This window comes from Pelobates fuscus, chromosome 1 (genome assembly GCF_036172605.1).
Source record: "Pelobates fuscus isolate aPelFus1 chromosome 1, aPelFus1.pri, whole genome shotgun sequence".
Taxonomy (NCBI): Eukaryota; Metazoa; Chordata; class Amphibia; order Anura; family Pelobatidae; genus Pelobates; species Pelobates fuscus.
Genome location: NC_086317.1, coordinates 105,964,246 through 105,980,131, shown reverse-complemented (window position 1 = coordinate 105,980,131; position 15,886 = coordinate 105,964,246). Strand labels below are relative to the sequence as shown.

The 15,886-nt window shown below is 40.3% G+C and overlaps 1 protein-coding gene across 1 annotated transcript in view; it reads right to left on the bottom strand.

Moving 5' to 3' along the window:
- Positions 1–15,886, bottom strand: part of NME7 (NME/NM23 family member 7) — a 252,898-nt gene that overhangs the window by 136,888 nt on the left and 100,124 nt on the right. Inside the window, exon 5 of the mRNA XM_063450152.1 lies at positions 2,917–2,967. Within this exon, the coding sequence (XP_063306222.1) occupies positions 2,917–2,967 (51 nt within the window). The remainder of the gene's footprint in view (positions 1–2,916; positions 2,968–15,886) is intronic.

Here is a 15,886-nt window from a genome sequence, read left to right as displayed (position 1 = left end):
ATACACTCTCAGATAATACAGACCACGACAAGGCAAAGAGGATTGGTCAGTGTTGTCTTAAATAGCCCTACACTTGTTACTATTGGCCTGCATCAGTAATGATGCCAAGCCCAACCCACACAGCTGAATTAATGCAGACCAGCATGGCTTTAAGGGACACTCAAGGCACCCAGACTACTTCTGCCCATTGGAGTGGTCTGGGTGCCAACTCCCACCACCCTTAACCCTGCAAGTGTAATTATTGCGGTTTTTATAAACTGCAATAATTACCTTGCAGGGTTAAGCCCTCCTCTAGTGGCTGTCTATCAGACAGCCACTAGAGGGACTTCTGTGTTTTTAGAACACGAAGAGTGCTTTAAACGATAATGGACGTCCTCACGCAATGTGAGGACCTCTAGCGTCGCCAAAATCCCCATACAAAACCATTGAAAAATGCTTTCCTATGGGGAGGCCTAATGCGCGTGCGCTGTCATTGCCGGGCATGCGCATTAGGTCTCCCCTGCTGGCTGACATTGGCAGGGGGAGGAGAGTAGGCGGAGCTGGATATTGGCGCTGGACTCCGGTAAGTCACTGAAGGGTTTTTTTACCCCTTCAGCAACTTGGGATGGGGGGTGGGAGGGCGGGGGCTCTGTAGGGTCCTGCAGTGCCAGGAAAACGAATATGTTTTCCTGGCACTGGAGAGTCCCTTTAAAGAAATTATGCAGGCATCGGGGTTCATGAGACAGGAAAGATTGGCATATACTGGTGTTTCTGCACACCTCCAATGCTGCCATGTGGCAAAGGGGAATCTAGTGGATATGGCATGGTGCCACAGCAATGGGATCAACAGAGCAGAAACCGGGGTGCTATTGCGAGACTGCCTCACTGCCTCACTAATTAGAAGTCTGGCAATAGGAGCTAGACAGGGTCAGGGTGTAAAGGAAGCATTTACACTTATACTTTACACAATAGAGTTAACAACGTTGTTTTGCTACCAATAAATCAACTCTGCTCCATTAAAATTTGCTCCACAGTGCCAAGATGAGACGTGTAATGGTAAGTATATTTAATTTTGAATAATTCTAATGTCTTTACATTTGCTAGCCCTTTAATTAGAGTATAAATATAATTAGAAGCACATGAAAAAAAAAATGAAAACTTGAAAAGATGTTGCCAAGGTGTGTTAACAATGCTTTAAATACTGATGCGGGTTTATGACAATATCTGGGTTATGCAGCTCGCAGCCAAATAAATTAAAAACAATATTTACTTAAAGGATCACTCCATGCACCAAAACCACTACAGCTCGATGTTATACGCCCTGGTGCCTCACGGTTATAAGAAATCAAACTGTTTTTAAAAAGTTACAAGCAGCTATTCTGTCTCATCACAATGGGGGAGGGGGAGGGCTTGCAGAGGCTGGAGACAACAGATCTGCAGCTATTGCAAGCTGTTTTTAAATTAATCCTGAATGAAAAAATAAAAATGCATGCATGCTTTCCTTGGGAGTATATCTACAAAATTGTTAAAATATCCATTGGTCCTTTAACACTTGTGCTTGTTGTACTGTAATTTAATACTTTCTCTTTACGTCTACTCATTCTTAATATATACCAGTTTAAAGGATATATAAGGGTATTTTTATACTGATAATCTGGTCAGTCACCGAGATCACAGTGTGTACAACTTGTAATAGAGGTCCCAGTGCTGCCTGTGGATAATAAGTTGGCAGTCACCAGAAAAGCTGTCCCCATGATGAAACCACATAAGCTGTCCCCTTGCAGAAACCACATAAAGCTAGTATACACTAGTGAGGCATCCAGAAATAATCTTGCAGCAATATTAGGGATCTTTAAATCATCAATGTATGTGGTATGTAGCCCGTTGTTAAGGAAGTTAATGACAGCTCCACACAGCAGCCGGGGGCCTGTCAGGGAATGGTTAAACACAATAAACAGGTTTCACTGAAACAAGTCTGGATGATTTTTTGCACAATGCTCTATAAAATGATTTTTTGCACATATATGGTGTAATTGGGGTCACTAGAAATACTTCACAGGTTATTTCTCAGGACTTCTAATTCTATGTTTACTTATCCCCATTGTTTAACAAATATGTATTTGTGAGAAAAAATGTAATGTAGCAATCCACCATTCTTTATCCCACAACTGGGTCCTCCATGCCTCCATCTAGTTGCCTGTCAATAACCGTTACAAGTCATTTGCACCAGAATGGTATCATAGAGAAAACCCACAGAACAGAGAAGAAATTAAACAATGTTTTTAGTTCTCATCGATTGCCACATGTGCTCTGCTTGTGCCTGGAATAGACTGGATTCTGACGTCATGTGAAAACAGAGCATCACACGAAGAATGTTAACACAAGTTACAGGTGATTTTCAATGTTTTATTTAACTCATTTAAGTGGTTTGGGTGCCAACTCCCACCGCCCTTAACCCTGCAAGTGTAATTATTGCAGTTTTTATAAACTGCAATAATTACCTTGCAGGGTTAAGTCCTCCTCTAGTGACCGCTTACCAGAAAGCCACAAGACGACTTTTGGTCGTCTAAATGACGCTGAACGTCTTCACGCTATCCATAAGGACCTCCAGCGTTGCCGGAATCACCATACAAAAGCAATGAATAATGATTTACTATGGGGAAGTCTAATGCGCGTGGCCATTGCTGCACATGCGCATTAGGTCTCCGGGGGAGGAGTGTAGGCGGAGCCTGTACCAACGCCGAGGGATATCGGCGCTGGATTCAGGTAAGTGTCTTAAGGGGTTTTAACGTGGGATGGGGGGGCGGGAGGGAGGGGGCACTCTAGGATTCTCTAGTGCCAGGAAAACGGGTTTGTTTTCCTGGCACTAGAGAATCCCTGTAATGGTGTTTTTTTTCCCAGAGAAGTGATGGTTTCCTGTTTAACAGCACTACTTACGTAAAAAATGATTTAGATTGGTGCTCACTGTAAAAGTCCATTGCTTCCTTTCTGTAATAAAGAAGATGATAAAAATCTGATTAATATAACATGAAATATCTACAATGATTTGAAAAACTACTTACAACTTATGCAAAATAAATGCTTTCCAGATATACTATTTAGATCCACATTTTGCAAGTTGAAGGTCAGTTCAAGGCAACTCACTTTTTAGTAGAAATGCATGTTTCTCCATAATTAGCACCTTGCTCCAGAAATGCATCGCTTTCACCTTTCCATTTCTAGAACTATATGATTTTTTATATAACAGGGTTTCCAAATTTTGTTCAAATACACTTAATAATAAATATACTTAACAAGATTATCTAATAATAACATATAAAAAGAATAAACTGAAACTAATCGCATAAATGAAGGGGGAAAGAAAGCACTCCTGTTGTATCAAGATAAAATGTTTTTTGATTTGAAGAAAGCAATATTTGTTCCTATAAAGTATTTATAAAGTTTACTAGGTTGTCCTCAGCTTGTTTGAGCAGACACCGGTTTGATACCAGTTTCGGGCAGCGGGGATATAATGGGTAGGAGATAAAGATCACAAAGGAGTGAGTATTTGCTAATAAAACTTAATAGCTAAATGGCATAAAAAGTACCAAAGTCTCAGGAGTCAATTTCAATGTTGATTTAACTAGAAGAAAGACATTGACATTTACGTGGAAGGCCATGTGTGTTTGGGTTTTCTTTGTTTTTACATTTTCAAATTTAAAGAGCACCTGTGTGTAAGTACCCATTTTAATTAATTGTATGTCCTATATAAGTGTGTTTCAGTATTTTGATTTTTTCTGTCCTGATGAAAGCTCCTTTGAGGAGCTGAAACATCGATCTTTTTTCTTCGCAATAAATGGAGATTTAATTTGATGAAAATCCTAGAGTGCCGGTATTTTTCTCTTTCTGTATGGTTCAGCTACCAGAGTACCAGGTATTTTTTCTTTTTCTGTTATGGTTGGAGTGCAGGGGTTGCCAATATTTTTGTATTACTGAGTGTCTGGCAAACACTCTCCCCATGCACCCACGGTGCCAATTGCATTATATTGCATTAATTCCCTACCACTTAAAGGGAAGTAACTATATATTGAGACTTATACCAGTGTATTTGTACAATATATACGTGGTTTTGTTGCAAATATTGAGTTTTTATAGTTGTCAGTTTTTTCTTAAAGTCGCAGTCCTGATTTTAAACATACCATTAAAGTCTTTTTTTATACATATATATTTTTTTGCACTTGGAAAGTGATTTTTTTTTTTTTGGGACACTGTAGTTGCCTATTTGTCCTTTTGAGGAAGTACCTAAAGAGGCATGGAGGATTTTTTGGCACAATCAGGTGCTTGTGCATCACAAGCTAACACACTTCAATTTAGCGACTCCCAGGCTGAAGAGATTTTGTGGAATACTACCAGTTCGGAATTTCCTATTATTACAACATTAAGGGATGTATATCATAAGCTCCTGAAATTAAAGAAAAAAGAAGTAGATCTTGATTTACACGGTACATTCTTGTCCGATTATCATCGAGCAAAACACATCCCTCGTAGCTTTAGGGTTAGAAATATCCCTACCATAGGGAGAAAGAAGGCTAGGGTGTGTAGAGATTGGACGGCAGTGCTCAATAAATGTTCCTTAGATCTCATGTTGGTAACTATTCAGGATGTGAAAGAAGATTTGGTTGAAATTAGAAAGAAGATTCAAATTCTTGAATCAGAATATGCCCTCCAATTAAGCACACAGTAAGGCATGGAAACTTCGCTGAAATTGAGTGAGGAAATCCTTAAATATAAAAAACAACTTATAAAGTTTAAACGACAGAAAATGGAGATGGTCCAACTTGATTATCAGGAGGGTACAGTCTACAGATGGCTGCTGGGTGATCAAAAATGGGAAACCGGGGCGGGGCCGGGTGGCCATGCCAGCAGGCTGCAAGTTACGATGGCTCCAGGGGAACTCGTCTAAAAATGGGTAAAAACCCACCACATCCTGCTTGGAACCCCCTGGAGGGGCACGCTAGCTGGCCCTGGAGTGTCCTGGTGCAGCTGGAGCACCTGAAATCGGGTGGACCAGGTCCTGGTGAGATGCTCCAGGGCTGGAAAAACTGAGGCCTAACCGGGAGGGGAGTGGGGCGGACGGCCGCTGCCTCGCTTCACGGACCGGCAACTACTAAGAATCAAGGGCTCCCGGCCCCGTTTACCCCCCCTCTGGGCCAGCGGGGGTTATCCCGGCCCCCACCGGGCAGGCAACATCTTAGCAGCCCCTCTGAGAGACTCACCGCCGTCAGCTACTATGCGGCCTACACAAAATGGCCGCTGCACCCAACCTATAGCTCGCTGGAGAAGGCGCGCTGAGAGAGAGATCCCACAACACACGGCAGGAGCTACGACCACCCATGGCTTATTGCTGCAACCACGTCGGGACAACGGGGACCCGCGGTCCTGCTGACTACCCACACAGCAAGCAGACCTACTAGGCGGCAGTGGACCCAGCGCCTACCTTACATGGGCACGCCTCACAAGAGCTCCATATATCCAAAACCGCAGACCGACATTGGAGCATCATGCCAGCACTCACCTACCGACTCGGTTACAGGGACACTTTGACCTGCAGTGGGTCCCAGGGTCGTAACGGACTCAGTGGAGCCCTAAGAGAACTATCCCGGAGTATTGAATGCTGACCGACACCATGCCTGATCACAACTGGTATCCCAACTGGCTGCCTTAACAACTGAAGCTCTGGCGGTGGCTACCACCACACGGACATGTCAGCTCCTAATACCACAACTGAGGTGGCAGCACACGAGGATCTTAACAGCATGATTGGAGCGGACGATAATCTAGCTTGCCACAACCTGCCTGGTGGCACAATCTTTACTCACTTGAGTACTCATCTTAACATAAGTTGTTGTTTTCTATAAGCATCTGTTTAGCCATTTGTACTATGTTCACCCACCTAATTCTCCTCTTAGTGTAACGTTTTGCAATGAAAGGGGACAGCACACGAATCTAGCAATTGGCTTAGACGCGATTGGCAGTGTAATCACTGGTTGCTTATAAGCGAAAGCACATTTGGCATTGTAATACTTTAAATACTTTCAATACTTGATTCAGTTACGCTTGTTAATTTACTATTCTATTATATGTCAGTAGGCCAATCTGTATGTACACCTGCATTTGTAATCTTCCCTGACACATCAGACTAAAGCATAGCAAAGCATACATTAACATACAAACTACTTATAAGCGAGGATACGCAATAGAAACGTTCACCTTAAACTACTGTTACCAAGCGGCGATGTAACTTACTATAACTAATGCGAATAACCTACGTGTACCAAGCATGACTTATTAACATAAATATGTGTATGTTCCATCTAAATGCTATATAACAGTTGACAAATCTGTATGTTCACTACGTTGGAATATGCTGTTATGGCATTGTTGACAAACGGTTGTTATTCATGCACAGCAAAAATAAAGAATTTAAAAAAAAAAATGGGAAACCAAGAAGAATCCGTAATAAAATTTTCAAACCAAACATAGCCACCATTGATGTGACATCGTGGGAATCTGCTTCAGAAAACGAAGGAACCCAATCTCGATCGGATAGGTCCTCTTTTTTAGACAAAGATGTGGAACACAACAGGACAATACAGTCCATGACGGTCACGAGGAGCAAAGTAAAACACGGAAAAGGTCACATACTAGACGAGGACAGAAGGGACGATCCCATTGGTCCCAAGGGAAAACCTCCAATTCGCAAATAATTCCAGTGTTTAACTTATCCAAACGAGAATTAACAACTTCAGAGACCCCAGTATTAAGTAAAGGTCTCTCTTTTATTCCAACTTCTACTCCCAACCAATTCAAATGGGAGGTGGATCTGTTTAAATTTGGTCGCTCCTTGAGACTTAAAGAGTTTTTTTAAAAACTCTCCTTTTCTTACCTTGAATTCCTCGACTATGAGAACTACACATCAATTTAAGCCACTCAGCACGTTTGACCCGCCTACTAATCAGGTAGCCATCAAATCTTTTCTTTCTTCAACCAAGTGGGAATCTGAAACGGTGTTACGCCAACACCGTCAATAACATTCTAACTTATCTAATGATGACCACTCCTTGATTAAGAATTTAGCCACAGATCCTACAATTGTGATCCGACCGGCGGACAGGGGGGGGGGGGAGGATTGTGATCCTAGACTACGAGTCTTATGCAGCAGAAATCAGACAACAATTGAGTGATACCAAGACTTATCAGCAGTTGGATGATGATCCCACCAGATCAATAGCCAAAAGAATTGAAGAAGTGCTAACGTTTGGCCTGAATGCAGGACATATAACTTTGGAATTATTCCAGTATCTACAAACTAAACACCCTTGCATCCCCATCTTGTACACACTTCCGAAGATACATAAGAATTTGGAACATTCTCCTGGGTGTCCTATTGTATCTGCTACCCAGGGGATCCTTGAACCAATAGCAAAGTACCTTGACTTCCTCTTCAAGGATCCAGTCACCTCCTTGACAACATGCATTAAAGATACTCTTGATCTTTTACAACGCCTTCAACAGGTGGATTATTTCAATGGTATCCTCATGACTTTAGATGTGGGAAGTCTGTATACAATCATTCCACATGAATTAGGCATACAGGCTATGCACAATCTTCTTTCTCGCTCATCACAATACCACGGTCCTCCGATTGAATTTATCTTGGAACTCTTGGGCATTACATTACAGAACAACTATTTTCGTTTTGAGAATAGTTGGTACTTACAAATAGCTGGCACTTCGATGGGGGCCGCAATGGCCCCCATGTATGCTAATGCCTTTATGTATGAGTATGAGACCAATCATATTCTCAAACACTATGCACATCAGATTGTCCGTTATTTCTAATTTATCGATGACATTTTAATTTTGTGGAGTGGTTCAAAAGATGAAGCGGTACAATTTGTACACAACCTCAATGAGTTACCAACACAGGTCAGGTTGACTTCAACTATAGATGATCATAGTGTTCAATTTCTTGACATAGAATTGATGATCATCAATCAGAAGCTGGAGTATACACTTTTCACTAAACCTACAGACCGCAACACTCTACTACATTTTGAAAGTTTTCACCCCAAACATCTTAAACAGTCACTTCCTTACTCACAATTCTTACGAGTCTTACGAAACAATTCACTTGAACATTTACGTGAGCAACAAATACATTTGATGTATGAAAAATGTCTCCTGAGAGGATACCCACGGATGATTCTGGACAAGGCTTTGAATAGAGCAAAATTACGTTTTTTGACTCCTCCTTCTACAACTCAGAAGTCGACTGATAACAGGTGTTTGTTTCCTATGCTGTTTAATACCGCTAGTTCCGACCTAACCTCTACAATCCGCAACAACTGGCATACATTGGAATTGGACCCTTCCCTTCCTGATACTTTTCGTCAGAAACCAATGATTTGTTATCGACGGAACAAGAACTTGAGGGACCTATTGGTCAAGACTGACCCACGCCACTGCTACAGACCAGTCAAGAAAGAGAACATCAACGTGGGGTGTGTGAGGTGTTTGGGGTGTGTGACATGCGGTCACCTCATCCCTTCCAAAACCTTTACACACCCGTATACAGGCAAGTCTTATAAGATCAGACAACGTATCCATTGCAGAACAGATTTTGTTATCCATAAATTGACATGTCCATGTGGGCTCAATTATATAGGTAAAACAGAAACGGCTCTCTGTGAGAGAATAAGAGGCCACAGGTCTAGCATCCGGCTTGCCTATCGTGATGGCAAATCAGACAAGCCAGTGGCCAGACACTTTTTAGAATTTCAGCATCAACTTTCTTCTCTCAGATGTGTCGCTATTGAGCATATTCCCATTCCAGCCCGGGTAGGTGATAGAGCAAGGCTCTTATTACAAAGAGAAACCTACTGGATTTGCCAGTTGGGAACCCTAGCACCCAGAGGCTTAAATGAAAAATGCTCATTTATATATCTTTCCTATAACTTCTTGAGTCATCCTGACTAATTAATTAATTTTAATAACCTCTTTGGAGGATTGTTCAATATAATAGTATATCTTTTTGCTAATGGATTAATCATCTTCAGATCCAGTGTCTTAGTGCTTAGGATTATAATTGGTATGTTTTTGAATTTTCTTCTTTACACACTTTTTTATTTTTTATTTTCATCACTATTTTTTCATTATTTTATTTATTTATTTTTTATATATTTTATTTTTAATTTATTTTTTATATTTATTTTTTATCTTATTATTATCTGTTTTATTTATACATATTTTCACTTTATATATATATATATATATTTTATTTTTCTTCTTTTTTTTGTGCAATTTTGATTTAATTCTAATTTTTCATTTTCATTTTTTTTTTCATTGTTTAGTACTGCCGACTGAATTTTTAAAATCTATCCTAACTTTTTTTGTATGTAATATTTGTATAGAAATGGGTTCTGCTCCTGGTGTATATTTTAGTAGCACATGCATGGGGATTCTATTTATCGACGAATAGCCTATTTTTTGCACTTCTTTATTCATTCTTTAATATACAGAAGCTGTTTGCTCACGTCACTGTCTAATGTTTATTATCAAAGTGTGACTTTATTTGATTGTATTTATAATATATTGCTTTGAATGCTTAACTTATAATATTTACACTAATTTAAGCTTGATTCAGACAAGCTTTCCTTAATCACTTATTTGCCTATTTCTAATTTCAAGTGGTTTTTATTCACTATATAATTTTGCTCCATGCTGTGATGTTACTTTATATAGTTGTCTAACTTAGTGCGTTCCCGTTCGTCAGTTTGAGACGCGCCCAATGAATACTTCCTTGGGGTCAGATTACCAAAAACCCGGAAATGTGGTTGTTGAAGATGGCGGGTCCGGCGGCGAACGCAAATGCAGAGCACCTGTGTGTAAGTACCCATTTGAATTAATTGTATGTCCTATATAAGTGTGTTTCAGTATTTAGATTTTTTCTGTCCTGATGAAATCTCCTTTGAGGAGCTGAAACGTCGATCTTTTTTCTTCGCAATAAATGGAGATTTAATTTAATTAAAATCCTAGAGTGCCGGTATTTTTCTCTTTCTGTATGGTTCAGCTACCAGAGCACCAGGTACTCTGTTATGGTTGGAGTGCAGGGGTTGCCAATATTTATATATATAAGGTTAAGGTTGCTTAGCAACTCGGTCATATGCACGCTTACGCTCGTCACATGCACGCGCTCACGTGGGTTCCTCACTTCCGGGTTTCTCGGCCCGCCGGCTGTCTGATCACCTAATTGGTAAGCTTCACTTCACTTGTATGTATATATTGTCTTAGATATTATTATCTCACTGTGATCTTGAAAAAGACCCAAGGAGGGTCGAAACTTAGATTTTTTGTACTATGCACAGGATATGTATTATTTGATGATACAGTAAATACTATTTTGTTCCACTGAGAAGAAGTCCTAGTGTGCTCCCTTTACCTTCTGTTGTATATTTTACGCGGGATTGCACCTAGGCAGTTTTGATTATACAAGTTTCAGGAGGAGTGCCTTGCCTGTCTATTTTTGTGTATATATATATATATATATATATATATATATATATATATATATATATATATATATATATATAATATAGAAAAATAACTCTTGCACTCCAACTTTGAAAATTGGTACCAGGTGCACAGTTCCAAATAAATATAAATAAAAAGAATTTTACCGGCACTCGTGGATTTTCTTTTTCAATTTATTACGGTAGGTACTATTACAGTCAACGTTTCAGCTCCCGGTCGGAGCTTTCATCAGGACACCAAAGACATTATGTATCATGCAAAGCACACTTATAAAGGACATCTAAAATAACATAACCAATAGACACTCACCTGTTCAGCTGAAATCAGTTCATTCCGATTTTCGGCGTGCACTCAGCGTTACTGCGCATGTCAGATACCCGGCCTGTACTTCCGTGTCACATGACCGAGAGGAGGTTCAATCACTGGGTGCGTCACGGTTTCTAGGCAACCGCTGATACATTCAGTCCGGTTTGCCTACTATGTGATCAGCCGCTCTCGTAAGAGCTTTCCCCCATGTTAGAATACTCCACCCGATGACAACGGATTGCACTGCTCGGTCGGCTGGTGCAGGACGAAATATCAGATTAAACGAACTGATGGCTCTAAAGTCCAACTCCTAACATATTTAGACAAATCCTATCACCATAGTTTTCGACAAAACTCAGACTAAACAGTCTGTAAGACAAAAGATAGGGAAAGAAAAATTGTATATACATCTTGTAGTGACGTGACAGAATTATTTTATGCAAATGATGTGTAGAAATGTGTAAGTAAACTAAATATTCAAGGAATTAACTTGCCATATATACAATCTCTTGATGGCTATGTGTCAAAATGTGACTCTATGAGATATATAAAGTGTATGAAACATGTGCCTGATATGTAATAAAAATATGTATAAGGTAGGCTGTGTACAATACTTATATATAACTGGAGTGTACCTGTAGTGAAGAAAGGCTAAGGAAGAAACTCCTATATATGTGAGTGTGCATAAAGGACATGTCTATTTAGAATAGTGATTGCTCTAGATGGACATATGTTGAAAGATCAGCATGAATAGAACAGGATGAGTGTCTATGCTATAGTTATAACCATTTGCTATACATATCCTCTTATTCCTATGGACAAAAGAATTGTCCAATGTTAACATAAAACATATCATTAAAATTATAATAAAAAGATACACCCCTGAGCCACATACAAGAGTGACTACCAGGTGTATTTCAGTTCCATATACTCTATGTGAGAGGAAAAGAATATTAATTAATTGCTGAAAGTAGTGTGAAACCAGATATAGACATAATTTATAAAAAAGGACTGAAGGAACATTTTTCATTTAACCCTCTCGGGGAAACAGTGTCTAGTTCTACAATCCAGTGTGTTTCTCTTTGCAACAGGAGTTTCGCTCTATCCCCTCCTCTAGCTGCCACCGGCACATGGTCAAATGCCACGCAGCGCAAGGCTGAGAGTGGGTGTAGTTTTTCCAAGAAATGTCGGGCCACAGGTTTGTCCGACTTGCCATCACGATAGGCTAGTCGGATACTTGATCTGTGGCCCCTTATTCTTTCGCATAGAGCGGTTTCTGTCTTACCAATATAACTCAGTCCACAAGGGCATGTGAGTTTATATATCACGAACTCTGTGCGACAATGTATCCTGTGTCTGATTTTATATGTTTTGCCTGTATGGGGATGTGACAAAATTTTAGACGGGATAATGTGTCCACAGGTGACACAGCCTAGACACCTGACACAGCCATTGTTTGTTTTCACTGTTACAGGGGGGGTATAGCAGTGGATAGGGTCTGTTTTTACTAATAAATCTCTAAGATTTTTATTCCTCCTATAGCAAAACATAGGCTTATTCGTCAGTTCTGTTGGGAGTGTAGGGTCTTGTCGCAAGATGTTCCAGTTCCGGTTAACAGATTCGATAATTTCTTTGCTTGCGGTGTGTAGTTTCATTGGAAAAACAATCCGGTGAGTTGGTTCTTTTAAGGAGTCGTTTCCCTTCTGATATCGTTCTCTGGCTTGGCCCAGTGCTTTTTCCAATACTGGACGTCTATAACCTCTCTTCATAAATTTAGAGTACATCATTTTGAGTTGTTCCTCCCGTTGATCTTCCTGGGAATTGTTTCTGTGTACTCTAAGAAACTGAGAGAGGGGCAGAGACTCTTTAAGGTGCTGTGGATGGAAACTGTCAAAGTGAAGGATAGTGTTGCGGTCGGTCGGCTTAGTATAGAGTTTAAACTCTAACTTATGGTTAATGACCATTAGGTCTAGATCCAAAAATTGGACATTTTTATGGTCAATACATGAGGTCACTTTGATTGGTGTTGGCAACTCATTGATATATTTGACAAATGTACTCGCTTCCTCTAGTGTGCCCTTCCATAGGATTAGAATATCGTCGATATAGCGATAATATCGGGCTATTTGCTCCTGGTATTGTGTGAGTATATACTTCTGTTCGAAGTCGAACATATATGTATTAGCGTACATGGGGGCCATCGCTGCCCCCATGGACGTGCCAGAGACTTGTAGATACCATTGTGTCTCAAATCTGAAGTAGTTGTTGTAGAGTGTCAGGGATAGTAGTTCCATCGTATACTCGATAGGCGGGCCATGATACTGTGTAGAGGTAGAGAGAAATTGCCTCATCGCTTCGATGCCCTCCTCATGTGGAATTGATGTGTATAAGCTACTGACATCCATAGTTATCAGTAGTCCATCAAACTCTTGTATTTGTTGTAGATCTTTAATGAGGCTGTTGGTGTCCTTAATGCAGGTAGGTATGGCAGTGACCGGTAGTTTAAATAGATGATCAAGGTATTTTGCTATCGGTTCCAATATGCCGTCTATTGCAGACACAATCGGCCTACCTGGGGGGGCAGTCGGGTTCTTGTGAATTTTGGGCAATGTGTACAAAATTGGTGTACGTGGATCTTTTTTCTGCAAATATTCAAAGAGATCCATCTCAATAAAGCCAGCTTTTAGACCGAACATCAAAGTTTCTTCAATCTTCTGGGCTATGGTGTTAGTTGGGTCCTTGTCTAGCAGTTGGTAGGTCGTTGGCACAGACAATTGTTTGTGGACTTCCTCGGCGTAATTGGAATAGTTCAGAACCACAATTCCCCCTCCCTTATCTGCAGGGCGAATTACAATCTTAGGATCTGATGATAATTGGCGTACCAATTTATGTTGTTGCTTGGTGAAATTCGAGTTCTGTGGTTTATGTACCTTTAGTATCTCCTTCGTCTCATTCATGACGGTAGATAGAAAGGTCTTGATTGTAGGTTGATAAGTGGGAGGGTCAAACTGGCTGGGTTTCCGAAAGCTAAGTTTTTTCGATTCAACATTCAGGATACTTGGAGATTTCTGATTTTTGTTGAAAAACTCTTTTAGTCTTAAAGTACGGCCAAATTTATATAATTCCACATTCCATTGGAAGTGGTTTGGAGTGTTGGTAGGTATAAAAGACAGACCTTTACTTAGAATATCCAGTTCCTGATGGTCAAGGGGTCTGTCTGACAGGTTAAAGACAGGAATCATTTCCGTGTTGGAGGTTTCCCCTTGGGTCCAGTGGAGCCTTCCTTTTTGCCCCCGTCTTGTGACAGGTCTCTTTCGCCTTTGCTTCTTGTTAGGACTCTCTGTGGGGGTACTCCCTCCTGATGTTCCTCCTTGTCTAAAAAAGTGGCAGGTACATGAGAGGGTGTGTTCTCATTTTCAGATGCAGATTCACCTGATGTGACGTCGATAGTTCTGATATTTGGTTTAACAATCCGCTTCCGAAATCTTCTGGGACGGTTTCTATGCTCCCCAGAAAGCCATCTGTATACAGAATGTTCTGTGTAGTCTTGCTGTACTCGTTCCATTTTTTGCCTTTTGAACTTAACTAGCTGATTTTTATATTTCAATAACTCTTCGTTCAGTTTGAGCAGCATAGTTACTCCTTCCTGTGAGTTTAACAATACTGCTTGTTCAATTTCAAGCTGTTGGATTTTTTTGCGGATCTCTAACAGATCTTCTTTAACATCCTGTATAGTGATTAACATAAGGTCCAGCGAACATTTGTTTAGGACTGACGTCCAATCCTTACATTTGTCAAATATATCAATGAGTTGCCAACACCAATCAAAGTGACCTCATGTATTGACCATAAAAATGTCCAATTTTTGGATCTAGACCTAATGGTCATTAACCATAAGTTAGAGTTTAAACTCTATACTAAGCCGACCGACCGCAACACTATCCTTCACTTTGACAGTTTCCATCCACAGCACCTTAAAGAGTCTCTGCCCCTCTCTCAGTTTCTTAGAGTACACAGAAACAATTCCCAGGAAGATCAACGGGAGGAACAACTCAAAATGATGTACTCTAAATTTATGAAGAGAGGTTATAGACGTCCAGTATTGGAAAAAGCACTGGGCCAAGCCAGAGAACGATATCAGAAGGGAAACGACTCCTTAAAAGAACCAACTCACCGGATTGTTTTTCCAATGAAACTACACACCGCAAGCAAAGAAATTATCGAATCTGTTAACCGGAACTGGAACATCTTGCGACAAGACCCTACACTTCCAACAGAACTGACGAATAAGCCTATGTTTTGCTATAGGAGGAATAAAAATCTTAGAGATTTATTAGTAAAAACAGACCCTATCCACTGCTATACCCCCCCTGTAACAGTGAAAACAAACAATGGCTGTGTCAGGTGTCTAGGCTGTGTCACCTGTGGATACATTATCCCGTCTAAAATTTTGTCACATCCCCATACAGGCAAAACATATAAAATCAGACACAGGATACATTGTCGCACAGAGTTCGTGATATATAAACTCACATGCCCTTGTGGACTGAGTTATATTGGTAAGACAGAAACCGCTCTATGCGAAAGAATAAGGGGCCACAGATCAAGTATCCGACTAGCCTATCGTGATGGCAAGTCGGACAAACCTGTGGCCCGACATTTCTTGGAAAAACTACACCCACTCTCAGCCTTGCGCTGCGTGGCATTTGACCATGTGCCGGTGGCAGCTAGAGGAGGGGATAGAGCGAAACTCCTGTTGCAAAGAGAAACACACTGGATTGTAGAACTAGACACTGTTTCCCCGAGAGGGTTAAATGAAAAATGTTCCTTCAGTCCTTTTTTATAAATTATGTCTATATCTGGTTTCACACTACTTTCAGCAATTAATTAATATTCTTTTCCTCTCACATAGAGTATATGGAACTGAAATACACCTGGTAGTCACTCTTGTATGTGGCTCAGGGGTGTATCTTTTTATTATAATTTTAATTATATGTTTTATGTTAACATTGGACAATTCTTTTGTCCA